Genomic DNA, 21891 nt, shown 5'->3' with positions numbered 1-21891 from the left:
TTCAGTGTAGTCATCTTTTGACTAGAATTTGCTGAAATTTTTCTTGTCATTTTATGAAACAGCTTTGTGAGGTCTCACCCTGCGATGCTTTTTAAATAATATTAAAGGAGTTCCCATCTATTCCGTGTTCTTATTGGCTGCTTTTCCTTCATTATTCAATTTAAAAAAAAAAAATTAAATAAAATGTTCGTTTTATGTTCACACCAAACGTGAATTAAGCGTTTGGCACAAGTACATTACATACAAGTCAATGCAAAGACGCAAACTCGCGGGAGGTGGTGCGAATGACGCAAATCGAATGACGCGATCGGCTCTAATTAGGTGGTGCGTTTGAGGCGTTCTTCCACGCAAGTTAAACATTTCCACTCATGCGAAAATAACAAACTTTTCCCGCGATTAACAAAGAGCAAAGTCGCGTTTGGTCAGAACACAGTGTTAGGCCCGATTCACATTTTGCGCCTTTTCCGTGCGCATATTCGTTATTTTAAAAGCAGACAAAGGCAAATACGGGGCGACATGGTCGTGACACATCAAGTTGGAAAACGTAAACTTTTCAGAGTGTCAATAGAAGATAGAAAGAGGAGTGGCTTGCATTTTGGACGCGAAATGTGAATCGGTAGGGATAGGTACCGAGAACCGCTACTATTTTGGACCGGTACATAATTGGGTCGATACCAGAGTATCGATAAGCTTCATGACAAACGATACGGTTATTGATCCTTGCGTTGTTTATCTCTTGAGTTTTCGGGTGTTAAATGGCGAATTAGAAGCTGCTACTGCTGCCTGTCATTTTCCATCCCTGAATGATGTCCGAATGGCCGAAGTTTGCTCGACGTATGTGTGGTACCTAGGGCCATATGATTTCCACAATGTATTTGTTATCTGCTTGTTTTGTGTGTTTATGAGTGAAAGAGTGGCATAGTTGAGCTTGTGGAGGTTTCAGCGTCCGCGTTACACAACGATGAAGCTTCCGTCAAACACCCCTTTGTGGAAACCGATCAAATTAAAATTCCTTTATTTGAGAACAAGTTATAACATTGTTTTTTAATAATTCGGCCACGGAGTATATTTACTGCCTTTAGTGAATTCAAGTAAATGTGTTTTATAAAAGTGTGAATTATAAAAAATAGTATATATAATTATAAAAAAATATTACTTTCTGCGAAAATAGAACTTAAATTTATGTGGACCTAAAACCAGAAAGGAAAAAAGAAATACGGTCTACCAGCCAAATAACCATAGTGATGTTAAGTAAATATGTTGAATTACATTATGATGTGCTCCTATGCACATGTTAAGTGCCGTAAGTGCTATGCTAAGGAACACACACACGTTTTGCTATGTGGCATTTTCTGTTTGCTCAGAGGCATTTGTAAACTGCAGTTCTAAAGCTTGGCTTTAATAAAGAAACTTAAAATGTTTAACATCTTTCACATCATATGATTTTGCATCAAATTATAGAGCGTAGTATCTATAAAGGTATTGATAAGTACCGGTATCGCTATCGGTATCAATATCGATACAATTTTAACGATACCCATCCCTATGAATCGGGCCATATATTGCTAGCCTATCCAATATTGCCTACGGTACCTTTAATTATTTGTATAGCTTTATGACAATACATGCCATCTTGTACAAAACTGTATATTTCACATTGTTTCCAAGTTGAAATAATCAGTATATATTCTGGACAAAGTAACGTAAAAACAAGTGTGAAGGATCACTTTACTGGCAAATAGTCTCTTTCTACCTAAATAGAAGGATCTTGGAAAGAAAAATCTGCAAAGAGGACCAGACTTTAGGCAGAAAGTCAAATAAATAACCACACAAGATTTCCTCAAATAGACTTGAGTCACCAGTAAAAAACAAATATATGTTTGTGTATGTGTATATATTTATATATATTTTTTTTTTTACCAAAAACTGTTGGGTAATCTATGTTAAGCAGGATTCCTTTCATAAAAAATGATCTAATTGAAGTCACTTTTCTAGGCACTAGTTTCAAATGCATTCTGCTTGCTTGTTTGAACATTGAAGGCATATTGAATCAGATAAAGAAGGAAGAAACAACCTTTAGCCCTTTAAAGTCTGACATGTAACAGAATCACTGATGTGAACCTGCAATATTCACACATGGCTGAAGCCACTCATCAGGAAATGTCTGATAGTTCCCACAGTCAGCTGCGAGAATGACCTTCAGTCGGCAGATTAGATGACAGGATAGAAGATTCAAGCGCTTTATAAGCAGAAACTCACACGGCTTTCAATTCAATCAATTTAAACAATGTATGAGAATTCTGTTGTAATGAAACATCAGAATCAAAATGTATAATGTCAGCTATTTAACCGACCAAAGCGGAGATGGATGGTTTGCTGCTACACGAGTCCGTTTTCTGTAAAAGCATGGACATCGTAAGCATTTTTTGTGACTGTTAATCCATACGTCTCCGCTAGTGGAGCAAAAAAACAAGGGGAAGGTTGTTTGGGCTTTATGTACAAGACGACGATGATGCCACCTTGACCCTTGTGTTGAACGAAGCAGGTAAAAGCAATGAAGAGGTAAAGGGCAGGACACCACTGCGGTTACCGCTGATTCTTAACTCCCCCACCAGCTTATCAAGCCCCCATCTCCTCCCCCACTCATCCCGCGAGGAGTTCACAGAGGTCGTTTCTCCTGAGATCTCCGGGAGCTTAGGAGAGAATGAAAATGAATGACCAACGCTGACTAGACGCAAGGTCAAAATGGATATAAAATTCTCCATTACGATATGAAAAGCTGCTGGAGAATGGAGCAGGCTCTGAATGTCAGAGGCAGCCATCGCTTTTGAGGGCCTGGCTTTGTGGTTCTTTTATGTGAAAACAAAAGAACCTGAACGGCGAGCAGGCAGCGCACTTGTAAGAGCAATCAACCATGCTTGTCAAGAATGGTTTCCACCCAAGAACTCTCACATTACCATTCTTGAAGTTTGGAATTGACAGAACATTTTTATCTGAGAGGTTAAGCAGGTTACATTTACATTCATGCAATTGGTAGACGCTTTTATTCAAACACTATCTGAAATATCAAAGATGGTATCTGAGAAGTAAACTGAAATGCTTTGATGTCACTAGGGTCAAATAAAGTTTTGAAGAATGAATAGATAAAGAGAATCAAACAACCTCTGCCAAGGATTGGTTACATCAAGAGCCAAAAATCTGAATCTATCTGGACACCCCACTACTTAAAGGTACAGTTCCCCCAAAATAAAAATTCTTTAATCATTTAAAGGGATAGTTCACCCCAAAATGAATGTTCTGTCATGAGTTTCTCTCTGTAGTATCAAACCTGTATACATTTATTTATTTGTCTGGTTGAACACAGAGAAAGATATTTGGAAGAATGCTTGTGACCAAAGAGTTCTTGGACACCATTGACTACCAACGTAGGAAAATTTACAATGGTAGCGGTCAATGGTGGCCAAGAACTGTTGGGTTACAAGCATTCGTCCGAATATCTTTCTCTGTGTTCAAAGAAATTTACACAAATTTGGAACAAATAGAAGGTGAATAAATGAAGACAGAATTTTTTTTGGCTGAGCTGTACCTTTATTTATTCCCATGTCATTCCAAATCTTGACTTTCTTTCTTGTGCAGAACCCAAAAGAAGATATTTTGAAGAATGTTGGTGACCAAACAATATTGGATTTCCATTGTTTGGACACAAAAACACAGGGATATTTCTTAAAATATCTTCTTTTGTGTTCCACAGAAGGAGTCATACACAGGTTTGAATGACATCAGGGTGAGTACATGATCAGGACATTTTTTATTTTTGGGGTAAACTATTCCATTAAGGTCTTGACCCTGTGTCCCTGATTATTATCAAGATCAAGCAAGCTAAATCCTGCTATAGAAACAAACACACAAAGCATTTAAAGCTAAACCCATCAATTATCTTTGACTGACTGTAATAAATACGACTGCAGAACGAGAATACAATCTTACATTATCAGACAGATCTCTCAGCTCTGTTCCCTTACATGAGTGTGCATGTGTTTAAACGTGAATATGAGAGCGCAGCCGGAGCATGAAGAGGCGGCAGCACTTACAAATCTTGTGTTTCCCTTTCATGGGAAATTTCACCACCAGCTCCTGGGGGTTGGAGCAAATGAAGACGAATGGAGAAGTCGACTCCTTGCAGATCTGGGGACACTGAAAAGAGAGAGAGGAAACAATGAGATGTGCTCGGTTAGCGCGCACGGAGAGCGCGGCGGCTCTGAAAGGCTTCTCGTTCACGGTAATTGATAGGCTGCACACAGGAGAAACGAAATTGACTGGCACTTTCATAAGAAAAGTGACATCTATTTAATCTGTCGGGGAAAGGCGCGGGTCAACTTATTTCCTCTCTGCCATCAGAGACCGCTATGATTGTATCAGGACATTCAGGAAGCACAGGCTTTCCACAACACAATTACCTTCCCCCAAACCCCACCCCCACACACTGAAACCAGCAGAGAGGTTGACAAAATCTGGGCTTTTAAGAGCTCAGCTGATATGAGGTCCCTTTGCATACTTGAGTTGTTTTACAGGAGATGTGAACAAATCTACTGCTGGATTGTGATACTTGTGATACACCCACATATCTGATTGAAATGCTATGGGGAAAATGTTACTGTACATTATAGCTGTGCGTCTTTGACTTTTTAAACCCAATAGCAAAACTGGAAAAGGATAAATGGTTGAAATGTAACGATATCTGTCAGGGAATATATTTAGATACTGTAAGTTTATAAGTTTACATTTTTAAACCACCCTTTATATAGCCTTGTGGAAAGCGGAACAGATGCTACATTAGCGGCTATTTCTATAGACGTTTCAGCAGCAGCAACAACATAGACAAATGTTATGTGAACCAAACCTCCGGTAGACCTCCACCAAGAATCAATAACTGTTGAGTAGTCTTCATTTAAAGGAAAACATTTAATATACAATAAAATATGAACATGAATTCATATAAAATAAATTGTTATATTATTACCAAACACGGGCCAGGCGCGTGTTTCCAATGAAACCCTCTATAGGCCTACATATAGAAATTATCCACCATATTGGAACAGTTTAAGCCTATCCATGAAGCCGGCTGTGAAACAGCAACTGTAGTATATAAAAATAGACAATGTTGTGTGCTGGTTTTGAAAACCAAAAAATGAAATTTGTTTGATGAACGCAATGCAACAAGACAAAAGATGAAGATGAAGTTATTTATGAAAAAATATATATATTTATAACTACTATACTATGCTTTCTAAAACTAAATGGTGTTTAATGAATAGCAGTGACTGTGAAATACATATTTTCGATATGGAAGTGATATATTTTTTAGTATTGGTATTCGGGCAAGGGCAAAGAAAGGATAATAATAACAAGATGCGCCACTGCCATTACAATGAATAGACAGGAATGCAACGCTCAATGTGGCCGCCCTAAAGAAAGAAAGCCTCGCCTTCCAGTAGAACGATCCAATTGTCAGTCGATAAAGACTGATGATTGTCTTGGGCGGGGCTTATGTGAGGTGCTTGAAAGCCTGTGCGCATGTGCAGTAGCTTAAGTGACCTCAAAAAAGGTGATTTTTAACGCAATTTAAGTTTAGCAAACCAAAGTTATGGTATCAGGTTTAATCCTTGATCGGAAATATGCTACTTAATTGTGATCAAACTTCCGTAAACGGACTTTGGCTAGGGTCAATGGCCTAGTTTGGATAGAACATTGGGGTGGAGATGTTGACGTGTTTGGAGCGGTTGAATGTGGCATATTAAAAACTGCAATATTACAATGAGCAAATGTTACTTTATGAGTGCTAAACCGCAGGACAATGCAAAGACATGTTATTTCAACGGCCTAAACATAATATTGTCCCAGCGGATTAGAAATTGAAATGCCACCTTGCTTAACAAACAATTTAAAAAGTAGACTAAACAAACAGAAAGCCACTATACAAATGCTATAATTACACCATAAATACACATTTAGAATTGAAAAAGTGTCAATTTTTGACCTATTGTAGGGGGAAAATAAAGTGTAGAGAGCACAGATTAAGCGTGTAGGCTGAGATCCATTTAAAAGGGTGCGTGATGGGCTGGGGGAGGATTACCGAACAAAAGACTAAACAACACGGAGATTGAGCTATTGTTAAAAGTAATACTTCACCCAAAAAATTACAATACTGTCATTATTTACTCACCCTCATGTCAGTCTAAACATGTACGCTGTTATTTATTTTGCAACGAATACAAAAGCAGGAACGTCATTTTCTTTTATTTCATATAACAAGAGTTTATTGTCACCACTCATGACAAGACAGACAAAACAGTTCTAACGTTAACAGCACACTGGAGGGAAAGATGACTTGCATTCAGTCTTACACAATCTATCATATGGGTTTAGCCTACTTGGAAAAATAAACTCAAGGAATCTCCTTGAAAAAACAGCATACAGGTGAGTACATCGTTTTAGGTTAAATATACTTTAAATAGCTTTCTTTACAAGCTAGCTCAATCTTTTTATTTATAAGCCATCATTCATACAGCGTCTGTTTATCTCAAAGTAAACAGTTAACATGTATTTCATTTAACAAAGGATCTTATCTAAAATTCAAGCCAAAGGTTTTAACAAAGTGAATATGCACTTACAAAAGGGGAGATACGTTCAGCTAATGTTCAGAATCTAATAACCCTGATCAAAGAATAGAATGAAAAACATCTCCCTTTTATCCTTCAATGGGGAATTCTGATTTAATGCTGGAGAACAGCACAGGCCCGTCCTCTCCTCCCCCCGCCAGATACTTTCAATACCCGGCTAATTGAAAAGGCATGTCACATCCGCGTCCTTCCTACATAAAAGCTTACACTAAAGCCTTCAGTTGTGTCACTTAGATAAGATACAATCTGGAAATCAATCATTAAAGGAATATTAAGGGTAAAACACACAACTTAATCTCTACTGACACTATCTTTGTCCTGCAGTGGTTTATTACAGAACATCATGACAATTGAAATAAGAGCAAAACATGATATTAAGAGATCAGCATTATTCATAGCGAATTTATCACACTAGTCTGATGCTAAAAGAGGAGAGATTTAAAGTTGCAACAAACCTCTTTGTTAAATAAACAAATAAATAAAAAGATTTTTATATGGTGCTTTTCAAACCTGATTTTACGGGAATTCATACATTTTTTACCAGGTGGCTGATTTGTATGAATTGTGCAAAGATGTACAATCACTAGAAAAAATACAATACTGAAGCCTCTCCCCTAACCCTATCACCAAAATGTAGAAATAACATCATGAATTCATACGGATTAGCCACCTTGTAAAATAGTTATGAATTTCCATCAAATTATGTTGCGCTTTTCAAAATACAGGAGCTTCAGGATGCCATAGAATAACCTTTTTTGTCTAAATGGTTCTATAAAGAACCTTTAACATACGAAGAACCTTTCTGTTTAAAGTGTAAATATTTTGTGATTTTTAAGCTTTAAAATTTTTTTTACACCTATAAGATGTAAAAACACTTTCACTTTCTAATAATAGGCGGTTATTACTACCTCACTTCTTAACTGTCTCTTAAATGATTAGTTCGGCGATTCATCGGTCTAATCCCCTCCTTTCTCTCAGCCTACTCTGATCTGATTGGTCAGATGGTCTAGACTGCTTTGATTTGTCTACCGCACGCGGCCTGGCAAATGGAATGTAGGCGGTCATTAAACAGAGTGATGCAAATCTGATCCAGAATTGAAATTAGAACGACACACGAATCGTTCAAGTTACTTGAACAAGAACACTTACATTTTACCACACCACACCCTTGAACTTTTTATAATTCGACCAAAGAGAATATTTTTTACTTTAGTAAACTGAAGTAAATGTGCTAACAAAATTGTGCTTCTTATCATGAATTTTTTTACTTAATTTAAAAATAGTACTTTAATCTAAGTGGACCTAAAAACCAAAATAAAAAAAAGTATCAGTAAGATACTGGTTTATTAACATAATTGTACATTAAACAGGCATCGGTTATAGATATCGGCAAGTACCAGAAAAAACATTGGTAATCGTACTCGGTCTTTAATAAAAAGGTATTGGTGCATCCCTATTGTAATAGTTACTCAAATATAATAGTTACTCCGTTACTAAAAAAACTTTGTGCCGAGAAAAGAGATGGTTCTTTAAAGAACCTTTGACTGAATGGTTTCTTTGTGGAACCAAAATTGGTTATTCTATAGCATCGCTGTGAAGCCCTTTTAAGAACCTTTATATTTAAGAGTGTACTGCATTGTCTCAAAGCTTTACAGCAAATACATGGAAGCAAAGTATGTGTAAAGAATTTAAGAGGTGCAAGAAATGAAGAGTTTATTTTCAAAACTCACAAGTTTTTATTAAAATAAGATGACATAACACAAAACAGGATTTTTTTTTGTCTTTTATTGTGTTAGTTAGCTGTATTTTTTTGTTATTGTTACTTAATCAAAACAACCGTAGTTTGATTTATATTACTTAAAATGCACAGTTAAAAAACATGATTTTGTAAGTTATATGTTTTTGCCAATAAACTCTTCAAATGTACAGCATTTCACATTGCTTTTTTAAACTCTCAAAACTGTCTCTTTACCTTACCCCGATTCATAACGTTAAGTTTCAACCTATGTAAATAGAACTGCACAAATAAACTCACAATTTCATGTTTTTAATAAAGATGGCAAAAGTTGTCAATGTTAAATCCATTACAGTTTTTTGGCCTTAAAGTCAAGCAAATGGTGTCCAGACAGCTTAATTTGCAGGATACAAAAACATTCACTGCATCACACCACCCACATGTACTCCGCTAAAAAACACTCCAAAACCAGCCGAGTGCAAAATGCGTGTGCAACCACAACAATCTGCTGACAAGGTGCCAGATAAGTGGAAAGTTCTTCTTTTCACTACACTGGGATTTTGCCAGTGTGTCACAGGAATAAGCGCTGTGATGAGAGATTCATTTTGTCCAGCGTAGAAGAGGGCTGCACAGGGTGAGCGGCCCTTGCCAGGGAACATTATAAGATTATTGGGCAGACAGAGCACACCGCAGTCTATAAGCCTCCCCACTTCCTAAACAAAGACAGCCTGGTGCAATGAATTCTAGACCGGCTGTCTGCTCGCCGCTGCACAGCTACAGCCTCCGAACTGATGTCCGCAATTAGACATCCGAGGCAGGCAATCTCCTGCACCGTGGCGCAGGGGTAATAGGGCCTGCCCGCATGACCGCACTCAATCTCGGCCAAATAAAGGGACTTCATCTGCAGAGACGCCCTGATGCAGGAGAGCACAGAGAAGAGGCTCTTCAAAAGGGAAGGGGAATAAGAGAGAAAGAGCAGGCTGTCAGAATCACTGCTTTTATGCTCAATTTTCAGACGGTTTTCACCAACTCAAACCCAAGACTGGCTGGAAAATCTAAAGCTCAGCAGTCTTTCACAAACAAAACAAGAAAAAAGCCGTAAAAGCCTGCAAGCCAGAGACCATTTGGGTAAATGCCTGAGTAGCATTCCAGCTTCATGACAGTTAACAGTGAATAGGCCATAAAGAGGTGAAATTACACTGCGTTCCGAGCTACTGAATCGACTTTTAGTAACAAGCTGACGTATTTGTGAAGCTGATTGATATTATGGTGTTCAATGTAGGTAAATGTTTGCCCGGCAAATATACAGAAGTGTTTCTATTTTACCGTTTCAAAATCTACCAGCAGACTAGCTAATGGGTAAAGAAGATATTTCAATGTCCATGCATGTTTATCAATGTGTTACTATCATTATAAGCAATCTACATTTAAAAAGCTATAGACTGTTTCATCGGACGCGCACGCAGGGACAGCAGTTAACTTCCAGTCTGTGTTTGGCTAGTATGTAATAATAATATAACAATTTTAATTTTATTTAATGTTAATATTAATTTGTATTATTATTTAATTGTATAATCATTGTAGTAAATAGAAGATTTGTTGAATTTTGTTGTATGTTTATTTTATTAAATAAACATTTAGTTGAATGGGTCATGTAGTTTGGTTTACACATTAACACAATTGTTTATACAGTTATACCGTTATTCAGGTTCAGGCACTACAATGGTTCAGATCTTACTTCTCAGACAGATCTAATGCAAGTAAATTATGGATTACCTCAGGGATCGGTTTTAGGATCCTTGCTATTCTCCATATTTTACTCATGTCCAGCAGTAACAGTATGATTTTGAGATTGCTCTTTTTACATTGAGGACAATCAAGAGACTCATACACAACTATCACAATAGAAAGAAACATTCAGTGCTGCCCACAAAGTCAACACGAATCATTTAAAGTCAGGTGGGTGGAAAGCTCCGAAAATGGTTTTGGTGTAAAAAAAATATATTTCCTGAAAAACATTTATGTATTTTTAAATCTTCGAAGGACATTTGTAAATGAAAAAATAAGATGTATAAATGAAAGAATAACAATTTACATTGATGACATATTGATGACTCGTTCATATAACCAGAGGGTGGCGCTGCTAATAACGCACCTAAACTGTCAACAGACAACTGAAAAAGTCTCACACTCCCTAACATTACGTAGGCTACGCACACTGTAAACTTGCACGGCATATATGATAACTTGGCTATATGCGTGCATGCAGTGGAGGGGTGAGATTTTTTTCGAATAAATCCCAGCGAATATCAAATATTATTTTTGATTCAAATGTCCATCCCTAGTAAACCCCTGAATGCAATTTTCTTTATTCATTTTTTTATTTAAATCAACAGTAAACACAATAACAGATTACTCGACACGTTTATTGAGCCACAAATAATTTAGAAAATTGTATGATATCTATCAGGGTCAAAATATAAATCAGTCAACCAGGGAAATTTTACTTTGTTTATTTGTTTTACCTCTTTTTTGGGTAGAGAGAACATTTGTAACTATTGTAGCTGAGGGCTGTTTAAAGATTAATCGTGATTAATCCCATCCAGAATAATGGTTTTTGTTACCATAATATATGTCTGTGCATTTCTTATATTAAATCAAATATAATTTGTATATATTTAAGAAAAAATATAAAAGTAAATAAATGTTATAATTTTACACACTTTTAATCTGAATGCGATTAATCCTTGAACAGCCCTATGTAGCTCCTAATGTAGAATGGTGCAAAACCAACAACTACTATGGTGTTAAGCAGATACTGGTGCTGGGTTATTTACAATCTTATCATATGAGTAGTATTATCAATATTCATGGTTATTAAATACGATATTATGACAGTTATTGATGATCCTGATATATTGTGAGCTCTAAATCTAAAAACTGTAGCGAGCCTACTGTACGTCATTCCAGACAGACTGATCTTTCAGGAACACAGATCTTTATATTAATGGAAGTCAGTGCTGGTCTCTCTCCAGCAGAGAGATCTGCAGTGATTAATATTTAAAAGTACTTTTCACACACACAAACACAACTGGTGTCAAGTTAGAGCACAAATTAATTATACAACACTGTCCAACACTGCCACTAGTGCTTTTACATAATTTATGTCTCAGCCGCAAGAAAATTCATGTCCAGCTATTAACGCTTCACAAGCTGCCACTGTGTCAATCACGCTGATGGTAAACGCTCGCCTTAACGCATACAGAACAGGTGATGTACTCGCAACGGTGGCTGGATGAAACTTTTAGCAGCAGCTGGGCAGCAGCATGCCAGGGTACGAAATACGTGGCTGTAACACATTGGCCTCATTTATGGAACTGAATGGAGTGCCTGCTGAAAAAAACCTGTGCGCCAAATATAACACCAAAGCTTCCAAAGGAGCTTGCTGAATCGCAGCTTCTATATTAGCATTCGACAGACAAACACGCTTTAGCAAATGGAAAAAACGATGCATTGCTGAACAATGATTGATTTTATGAGGTCATTTATTTTGGCGGTAAAATTTATGCAGGCCAAATGTTTTGCTCAGTTCCTGGTCTTTGAGCTTCGCCCGTGACCTCACCTCTGAGAACACACCACAAGCAATGAGAAAACAAGACAGCCTGTGAAATCGACTAGATTCAGAGCTAGACACAACAACCTATTATGCTAACACACTTAAAAATTTAAAAGGCATTTCAACGCAGTGAAAGTCTGTATACTTGGTGTGATATTACAAGAGATCTGACTAGTTTTAAAGGGATGGTTCTCCAAAAACAAAAATTCTGACAACACTTTTTCATCTTCATTTCATTCAAACCTGTATGTACAAAAGAGCACAAAAGAAGTTATTTTAAGAAATGTTTCAGTGGTTTTGTGGCCATTCAATGGAAGTCAATGTTGGCCAATGTTGTTTGGTTACCAATGTTCTTCAAACAGGTACGTCACACAGGTGCTGGCAGCAGTCAGTATAACCAAACTACTCATTCTTACCAGCTTTCCACTGGAACATTAAAGCAGGAAAACAACTCACAGCAAACCTCAAGCCTCTGAAAGAGCTCAAAACCCAATAAAAATCACAACTTGGTTTTCCCTCAGGAGTATTATAAAAGTATCTGCTTTCCATCTGGATCAAAGCTCCTCGAAAAATTTGCTGTTAAACCTAATGCATGTTTGAAATAAATCTTATCAGCCCCTCAGATCGCAGTACGTCTGTCAACACAGCCCGTGTCAACAAGCATCCGGCAACAGCGCCGTATCGGTCGAACCGAGGTCTCTGAAGGAAGTAAGAGATATGTTTATGAGAGTGTCGGTGAGCAGACGGAAAAGTTTGCTTTGATTGCGGTTCTGGGCTACAGCCCATCTGTGTCCACTGAGCTCCCCTGGAAGCCGTGAACTTCCAGTTGCTCCCATAAAGTCCCATAGGAGGGAGCGCGACTGGCCACGAGAGGATTCCTTTCATCCGTATACCCCCGGCTCTACCGACACCTCATTAAACAGACCGGGAGAACAGCAGGGAACGAGCAGAGAGGGATCGACCACAACATCATCAGCTGAACTGGGGAACTTTAGAACAAGTAGCAGTTGCACAGGGCAGTTCATTAGGGAGTCTCTTAAAAGAACGAGAAGAAACAGTGTTTTAAGAGGGCGTGACATCATTTCCTGTAAAAGCCACAGCCCTGACAAAAAACAGGATGAAGGATGAAAGCGGCACCGTGGCTTTGATCCATCAGTGCAGGGTTGGCTGAGAGGTACATCCGTACAGGAATACCAGAGTGAGGTTTGTACACCCTGACCACGACACCCTCAGCAGGTCTCTCAGCTCTGCCTGTCAGGAAGACAGATGCCTACGGCGCTACATTGCAGTGCGCCCCCGACATGCCTTTTTCTGACTGACAGCTTCTGGCTTCCTACCGCAAGCTGGCCGGGATAAAGGAGGAGTATGTCGCCGCATTAACAGCTCCTCGATTCAGCGGCCGTGGCCGACACCTGCCACTGGTGATGGAGGTCTTGGGTGGGGGACGGGCCCATAACTCTTTAGCAGAGCCAGCCAAACACCTGCTGGACTCCACACGGCCTCCATTCATGAGGGTGAGTGGAAGCCCGACCCCTTACCGACCATATAACAAGCGATCTGTGGGGAAAACTCAGCTGGGCGAGTGAAAGAAACTTCAATGAGGTTAAACAAAGAACAACATTTGTTGTTAACACTAAAACATAGAGAGGTCAGAAGGCTAATTACTAAATAAATGGCCTTTTTAAGAAGATTTCAAAATCTGTAATGCCTTCTACCATTGAGTCACAAGGCCTTTATAGAAACTCTAATTTAAAACACACAAGTGTTTCTTGCTCATGTTATAGAAAAAAATTATTGACATGAAACTGTTAACACTCTCTTTAAAGGGATAGTTCATCCAAAAATGAAAATTCTGTCATCATTAACTCGCCCTCAAGTTGTTCCCGATGTGTATGAATTTCTTTGTTCTGCTGAACAGAAAGAAAGATATTTGGAAGAAGTGTAGCATTTTTCCGTTCTGGAGCATCATTGACTACCATAGTAGGAAAAATTTAAATGGTAGTCAAAGGTGACCAATAACTGTTTGCTTTTCTAAATTCTTCAAAATATCTCTTATTTTTTTCTACTATGATGTCCGATAACTGAAAATTCCTAACATTCTTCCAAATGTCTTTCTTTGTATTCATCAGAACAAAGAAACAAATACAGGTTTGAAACAACTTGAGGGTGAGTAAATGATGACAGAATTTTTATTTTAGGGTGAACTATCCCTTTAATGCAATGACAAATCATTGGAAGTCTCTAGTCAATTTAAATTTTCCCTTAACATTGATACAAGTTACAGGTAAGTAAACAAGCAACATCTGCGATACCACCTGCAGGTGAATAAAATATATACAATTGTTCAATAGAATCATTTTCTCATTCTTTATATATCTATTAAAGGTGTGATGAACTGGGCTTGTTTATTGTTTTATATTGTTGTATGAGGTCTACTTATGACATTCACGTGATATTTCATCCCAAAACATAAAAATCAATAAATGATAGGCTATTTTCTAACTGGGTTTTGAGGCCAGCTCTACAAACGCTGGGTTTTAATGGGCGTGCCGCATTGAAGAATTTAAAAGTAAACGCCCACTGCTTTGATTGGACAGCAGTTTGCGTAGTTGGAGCCTTCTGTGAATTTGGTTAGAGACGTAACGTTAGGTTACACATTAGCACCTATCACAGTTTTCGCACAGCAAAAGTATTATCGTGAGACCTCCTGTGATTTTTAAATGACCTCCCCACATCAGTGTTTCATGTAATGCTTTTGCACGGGATGATTTTACTCAAATTTACTGAGTTATTTCCCGGATGTGATGGCAAGGCTTCGCGTAAAGTTTGTATAGCTATAGGTGTATTGTGTTTAATGATATATGACCGTACCTGTCAGCATTTGAGACCCGTTATCAGGAACCGGACAAAAGATCATTGCGATCACGGTTCTCAAATGTAACAAGAGTTTCCATGATAAATTAAATTCTATTATTAAATAAACCTTGAAAAATTATATATGAGCCCGCAAAATCACAGAGATCCCGATTCACACGGGCTTTAGATCACAGACAACCTAACCAATTAATACAAATGACTGGAGATCCCCAGGTAATACTTATCTCGTGAGAACAGTGCTCAGGGCACATCAAGCGATCTCTAACAAAGCAATAGAGACGCATAGTACAAAAATGTTTTACTCACATAAGATTGCTGCGCCATTCCTATCAGATCCAATATTGACGGCACAGCACTGCTTTTTAACCTTTTTGCCTTGTTTACGAAATATTATCGGCCAATGCCAAATCTGTATATGCCAATAAATGTATGTTACATTTTTTAAATCAGTTGTCCACCTTTTGCCTTTTGTTTCAGGCACAATATTTTTTATTAATATTAAGATACTGCATATCGGCCAATATATCCATCATCGACTTCCATTGTTAAAGAACTATCAGTTATATGCTAAAATTGGGTGCATCACTAATTTGTAGTTTTTGCAATAAAAGTATTAATAAGTTAACACAATATCTTAATATTAAGACATAAGGCTTCAGAACAAACTAAGTCGAGTGATTCTTAACATTTGAACGATTGTGTATATTTTACTAATTTTATTGGCCAATCAGTGTTTTATTTGCATAATCTAATACCATATTAACATGCAAAACGTTAATGCATGTTAATTTCTAGTTAATTTGGAAGAAAATCTTACAACGGCAAAGAACAAATGTTTAAATAACTTTTCATGCAATATAGAAATCTCTCTCAATCAATCAACAATAAAATAAAAATCAGTATCATACAAAATTTCCAAATCAGTCTAGATATGAGATATTTCTGCAAATGTACGAGGTATATTAAGGACATGAACGTTTATCCAGACAGAGGAACGCTGCAGTCACCGGCCTATCTCAGCCTCAGGACACTGCGGGCTACATTCTACACAATGCTACAGAGTCACATGGCGTCTGACCTCTCCAGCATGGCAGAACGCCCAGCACAGCAGAGGGAGGGACCTCAAAGCACATCTCCACACAGCAGATAATGAAGGCAGCTCCCGGAGAAATTGAATTCCTAACAACCACATCCTTACACAACACTCTGACAGGGGAAAACAATGACTGCAGGGGGAGGACAGGTAGAGCGATAAAGAGAACAGAGAGAAAGAGAGAAATAGGCTCTGGGTTTGGATTGGATCCAGTTTAGACACTCTAGGAGTCTCTCTCGCATGAGAAAAGCTCTGCAGCATATAAATATCACATTACCTCATGAGGAAACACAGTCATCAGCTGCCCTCTAACCCGCACTAATGAGGACTGCCATCTGCTTTCTCATAAAAGCCACCTTAAATGTACGCCATTCAACAATTAAGGTTAATAAAACAAAAAAGGATGAATCCCTCTTAATTACAGCATTTTCTGTAGTTAAATCTCTAATTCTGAAGTGGCTGAAATTAATCTCCACGTATATTTCTTTCCTTGCCAAGCACAATTCGCACTGATTTAATAGCAAATATGTAATCTAGATGTTTTATTGATGCTGCAGCCGTCCTCTAGTGGCAATTTTACCTAGCAGCAGTGAAACGCTAGGCTAATGAGATCAAAGTCCCTTCAAAAGCCAGTCAGTTCACTTGGCAGTCCTCTTGGCAGTGACCCCTGGCAATATTTTCAATGTAGGCAGTAGAAATGCAGCTCCTATCTAGCACATGAAACAGGGAAAGAATAAAAGTCTAAGGCCGCGTTCACATTTGACTTCTCTTTTGATAAGAAAAAGTTGACCGTGTCGCTTTTTTTGTAAAAAAAATGTTTTGTTGGTTACAAATAGCAGCCAGCAATGTTCAAAGATAGCATTTTTGCACAAAGGCAGCTTTCAGAGACAGGCTTTATAGGCAGCGTAACGGAATTTGGTAACACTTTATTTTACGGTGCCCTTGTCACACATGTTACATGTATTTACAAAAGTATTTACTATACATTATGCAAAATTACATGTAACTACCCATAAACCACACCCTAATCCTAACCCTATAGTAAGTACATGTAGTTAATTATTATTACTCAGTACTTAAGTGTATATTTACACTGTAACACGGGCACTGTAAAATAAAATGTGACACGGAATTCTATTTGAATTATAAACGGAGAGCATTATTGCAAAAACCAACCACATATCTAAAAACTACTTAAAAACTTTCAAATACAAATTTCGTGCTAGAAATAGAATCAAAGGTTATTGAAAGTGAAAAAATTCAACTTACATTTTTACAAAACTATGCCAATCAAGTTCCTCGCACGTAGGGTAGTTTTTTTTCTCTCCAGAAAGTTGAACTTTTTTCAACCTCGAAAGACTTCAGAAAAAGATGCTGGCGGTGGCATTTAAAAAAGAGCTCAGGACTTTTTTGAAAACTCTGCGAAAAATGGGCGTGATGCGACAATCAATCCCAAAACATAGCTAATCCGAAGAGTTTTCACTGTCCACGCACCCTCTCATGGTACAGCTGAAGAGTGTACATATAGAGATGCGTGCATCCATTTCTCATGACTTCAGTGATGCCTCACCGGACACTATGCTATCATTTCATAATCTAAACGTGTTTAATCAAACATGTAGCCCACCTCATCCGTGTGTGGCGATTAATATTCATGAGAAGTCAAGTGTTAACGCGGGCTAAAACAGTATATCAAGATTATGTTTCAGTACAGGTCAAGCCAAGAAATTTAGGGTACGACACGGCAACAAACTACCAAAAAACGGAAAAGGGTTTCCTTTGCTCTTTTGGAAGCTTTGATGAACAGTCAACCATCAATGTTATCAAAACGATCCATTTTTTTCAAAAATAACTAGGCCAGTGTTATGTATTATATATCTCAAATGTTTTTAAACTATTTGTAAATTGTAGAAAATTGTGATTTTAACCAGTCAATGGCGTCATATCCGCGTTACCAAAACCTTCAGCAGAACGCAGGTAAGGAGACTATATGATTGGCTGAGGTGATTCGTGTAAACCGTTACGCTTTCTCCAGACATTGTATCTCCCTAATAACACCCAATGTCTGGCATTACCCTCGGTTTTCGCTATTGCTAACGTAGAACCCATGACAAGACAGTTTGGTAGACAAATATACGTATTAGTGATAAGTTTGTAGCATCTATCAAGCAACTATCTTGTTTTGCGCAGTCATTACTAAACACAATTATTTTTTACTGTTTGCAGCTGGTTCTGTCAACAAAGACATTTTTCCTTGACAGAGACGCTGATCTTGCATGTGCTTTCCTAGACAGGTGAGCATCTTTACTACACAGGGAGCATCGGTTTAGATTTTCTTTACCTTAGATCCTCTGACTAAATAGTAATCAATAAATTTGATGAATTACATTGAATGTGTCTAATTCGTTATAAAGAAATAAAATCATGTCATCAAACTCAACATTTATTAAACTACTACTTGACATCATCTATAGACGTGATTTCTCATTCACGTCGGATAGAATATTAGCGGTGGAGTTGAAGACGACAGTTCTCAGTATTCCACGCTCCTTCACAGCGTCATCAAGCTACGCGTTGTTTTTGTTTTGAAGATATCTGATTAAACTACCAATTTGCAACATTACGAATGCTTTTCTTAGTATTTTTGATCAAATAATACAGTATATCTGATATCACACCAAATTATACAGCATTTACCAAAAATATATACAAAGCTACATTAGAACCTTCCTTGCTGGCATACCAAACCTAAACAATCTGCAGCGCCAGCGACTGCTTTTCAACCAATTAAAGCAATGCAGAGCCAAGCCCTTACATTTACATACACACTCACTCACAGACAGCAAATGATGGAGTATTACAGAAACAGCACAGCTTCTGTGTGCCACAACAACCTGCCTATGCTCAATCAATACAGTTCAATACAACACTCAGCTATAGCGAAGGGGAAATTGTTTTGTTCTGCTCATATCCAGCGGAATAAAAAGTGCATCGTTTACAGACAAATAGTGGTGTCTGTAATCACCTCGACATGGCTGAGGACATCACAACACTGAGCGAACAGAGATCAACAAAATCAACCTAAACAGAATATGAGATATAGAAATAAATGTTTATCAGGGGAGGAAATGCTGTCTGGTAATCTCTTTCTTTCTAATACGGGGGGGTTGGATTGACTGGCTTTCGGCCAACAATGTGTTTCTTTTGTTTTGTTTGCTGCTTAATTGTTCCTTCTTAAAGCCAAGACTGAAAACAAAAAGAATGCATGGTAAAATACTGAGATGAATTCTGTTTTGGAGATGAAAAACGAACACATGTTAAGTGCCAAATGTAAGAATTTATTTTAGGAATACAAGTCAGAACACAATAAACAAAGTAAGAATAAATTCAAACAGATTTTCCCTGTAAAACGGAATGCACTTGGTTTTAATGTATTCAGTAAAAATATGTAATCTAGGTGTTTCATTAATGCTGCAAATGTTTTCTATTCCATGTTTTTGTGCCGGCATAATGAGTGATAGCAAACGACAGTGTGTGACACACTTTGCGATCCATAGTTGCCATTAACTGATTTATGATTTATTAAACAAATTTTCATGCAAATTGCTGTTTTGTGACACCTACAAGTGACTTTTCTTTTTCTCATTTTATCCCCAGTACCATCTCTCATGCACTACATATGGAAAACAAAAAGACTTAAGATGCGACGGTCCATATAATAAACTTGTAGAAAATCTGTAGAAAATGTACACAAGGCTCTTGTGCTCCTCAACCCAGCAACATAATTTAGATCCCCATCTCCGAAATAAAGCAGGAGGAGCGGCACAACAGATGATGCTGTTCTCCCGGTAATCCTGAAAGCGGGGGTCGTTGATCAATATCTCAATGCACTCTAATACTGCAAGACTGTTATAGTGCCACCAAACAGATGGGCTATGCTGTAAGCCTGTTTCTGAAAAAAAAACCTGCCCCCACCACCCTCCTCTTTTCCTTCCCTCCCTCCAGGCTGCTTACCAAAGCCAGTCAAACCTTTATTCTTCAACAGGGAGGGGGAACAAACTACAGTGGGAGAGGCCACATAGCCTGCGCTGATTCTCTTTGAGAGGGGATGGAGGACAACAGAATGGGGGGGATCCACACTTCTCGCTCAGGCTTTTACCATAGGCTTCATTTATGCCTAGCCTCTCTCTCTCAATCCCTTTCCACCCCCTCCTGCTCCTCAAACTGGATTTATGGCCGGCCTCTGAGCTGTGAGCACTCAACACAGAGGATGAAAAGCCATAGCCCTGCACACTGCACCTCAAACACACGCTTTTATGACACTCTGCAGGATCAGTGTGGAAAAGCCCTTGAAAACAGATGCTGGGCAAACAACACCCAAGTGGGAATCGTGAGGAATTTCAAGATTGCGGAAATCACTAGATTTCAAAAATTAATTTTATGCAGGAAATTTCCTTTACTGGTCTGAGGAGCCTGCTACCGAATAATGACATCATTTTAGAATTCAACATAACAGATTTGTACAAATGTGCATTTACAAATGCAACATAGCTATATTAATAATGATGATATAATGCACCTAACTAAAATATATAAATGCAAAACATAACTAGTGGGCGTGACAAGACACTTATCCTACGACACGGGAAACGAGACTGAGTTCCCGAGAATGATTTTTAGACTTTTTTAAAGAAATCCTCAATGATGAAATATATATAGGGGGGAAAAGTCTCTTACTAAGCTTTAAAACACAAAATGCTAAAAATGTAGGCATTATAAAATCAACTTGTATTTTATGAAACAAATTAAACTTTTATGTTAATGAATTATATTATAACTCAACTGAGAGACAGTAATTGCACAAAATTGATGATTTGTTTTCTTAACAGGTGCAGCTTTTAGTAAAGTGCTGTGGTTGTTTTCTCTATATGCTTTTGCATAATGCGGGTGTTAGCAGAGTTGGCGATCTTATAACAAGGTCAATCCTCCTTCCTCCACTGACTGAACTCTCATAGCCTTCAGAGACACTGTTAACACTACTTAAACGCATCATGTTTCAAGCCAACATTGCACATATGTAAGAGAGCGATGATCCATTTTTGAAGAGGTTTGCCTGTGAATATATTTAAAATAACGTAAAGTGAACTTGCAATTTGCGGTGCGCTAGCGGTGCTCGTGCATCCAAAATCCTGCAACTTCCACGGGCACGGCTCTTTGTGGCAGCAGCAGCTGAAGATAAAAAGATTTCATCTTTTTGTGAACGGTGGTGGCAGCCAAATAGGCTTAAAGGCGGTACTGTGTGAATCCACCATAAACACCAGTGGGAAAGACGCGTGTAAATGTTGAAAGCGTCCGTCTAGCACGTGTTTACATGAAAATGGTGAGAAATGGTGGGAAAGTAGCGCTGTGGGATGGACAACCATGTTGTCTTTATGAATGCCCGGGTCGGTCACTGTAGCTCAGGGCATTGCCATACTTTGTGCAGTTATTAGCGTGTTCTACAGTAAGGAAAACAGGTCTCACCACAAAATGTGCACTAACAGAAATGCTCTCAAATATAGGAGGTCGCAAAGGTTATATAGGGAGCATATGTGACTAAAATGGTTTTAATTACGAGCCTAACACTCCGTCTTTCATCAAAAAAGTCAAAAACTACATCAAAAGTAATCTTTGGAAGGCATTACAAAGTTTAAACTATCAAACATGTTTTAATTTTTCTCAACAAAACTGTGTCAACACAATGTGTCATTTTAACTACAGCAACAATTCAATTCAATTCGGAAGTTTACGACTTTGGTCCGGTTAGTGCTTGAAATTTATACACTCAAGAACTCAAATTTTGAAGCCAAAAGTTCTTAAAAAATGTGGTTGAGACAGTGGTTGTAAATAA

At 38.0% G+C, this 21891-nt stretch overlaps 1 protein-coding gene across 1 annotated transcript in view; it reads right to left on the bottom strand.

Annotated features, from left to right (window-relative positions):
* The window catches only part of trip4 (thyroid hormone receptor interactor 4), a 50393-nt gene that overhangs the window by 21171 nt on the left and 7331 nt on the right, over positions 1-21891 (bottom strand). Inside the window, 1 exon segment of the mRNA XM_056757260.1 lies at positions 4092-4194. Coding sequence (XP_056613238.1) covers positions 4092-4194 — 103 coding nt within the window.

Source organism: Triplophysa dalaica, chromosome 1 (genome assembly GCF_015846415.1).
Source record: "Triplophysa dalaica isolate WHDGS20190420 chromosome 1, ASM1584641v1, whole genome shotgun sequence".
In the NCBI taxonomy this organism is placed as follows: domain Eukaryota; kingdom Metazoa; phylum Chordata; class Actinopteri; order Cypriniformes; family Nemacheilidae; genus Triplophysa; species Triplophysa dalaica.
Note: the sequence above shows the minus strand (reverse complement) of the source record. Positions and strands in the feature narration are given on the sequence as shown.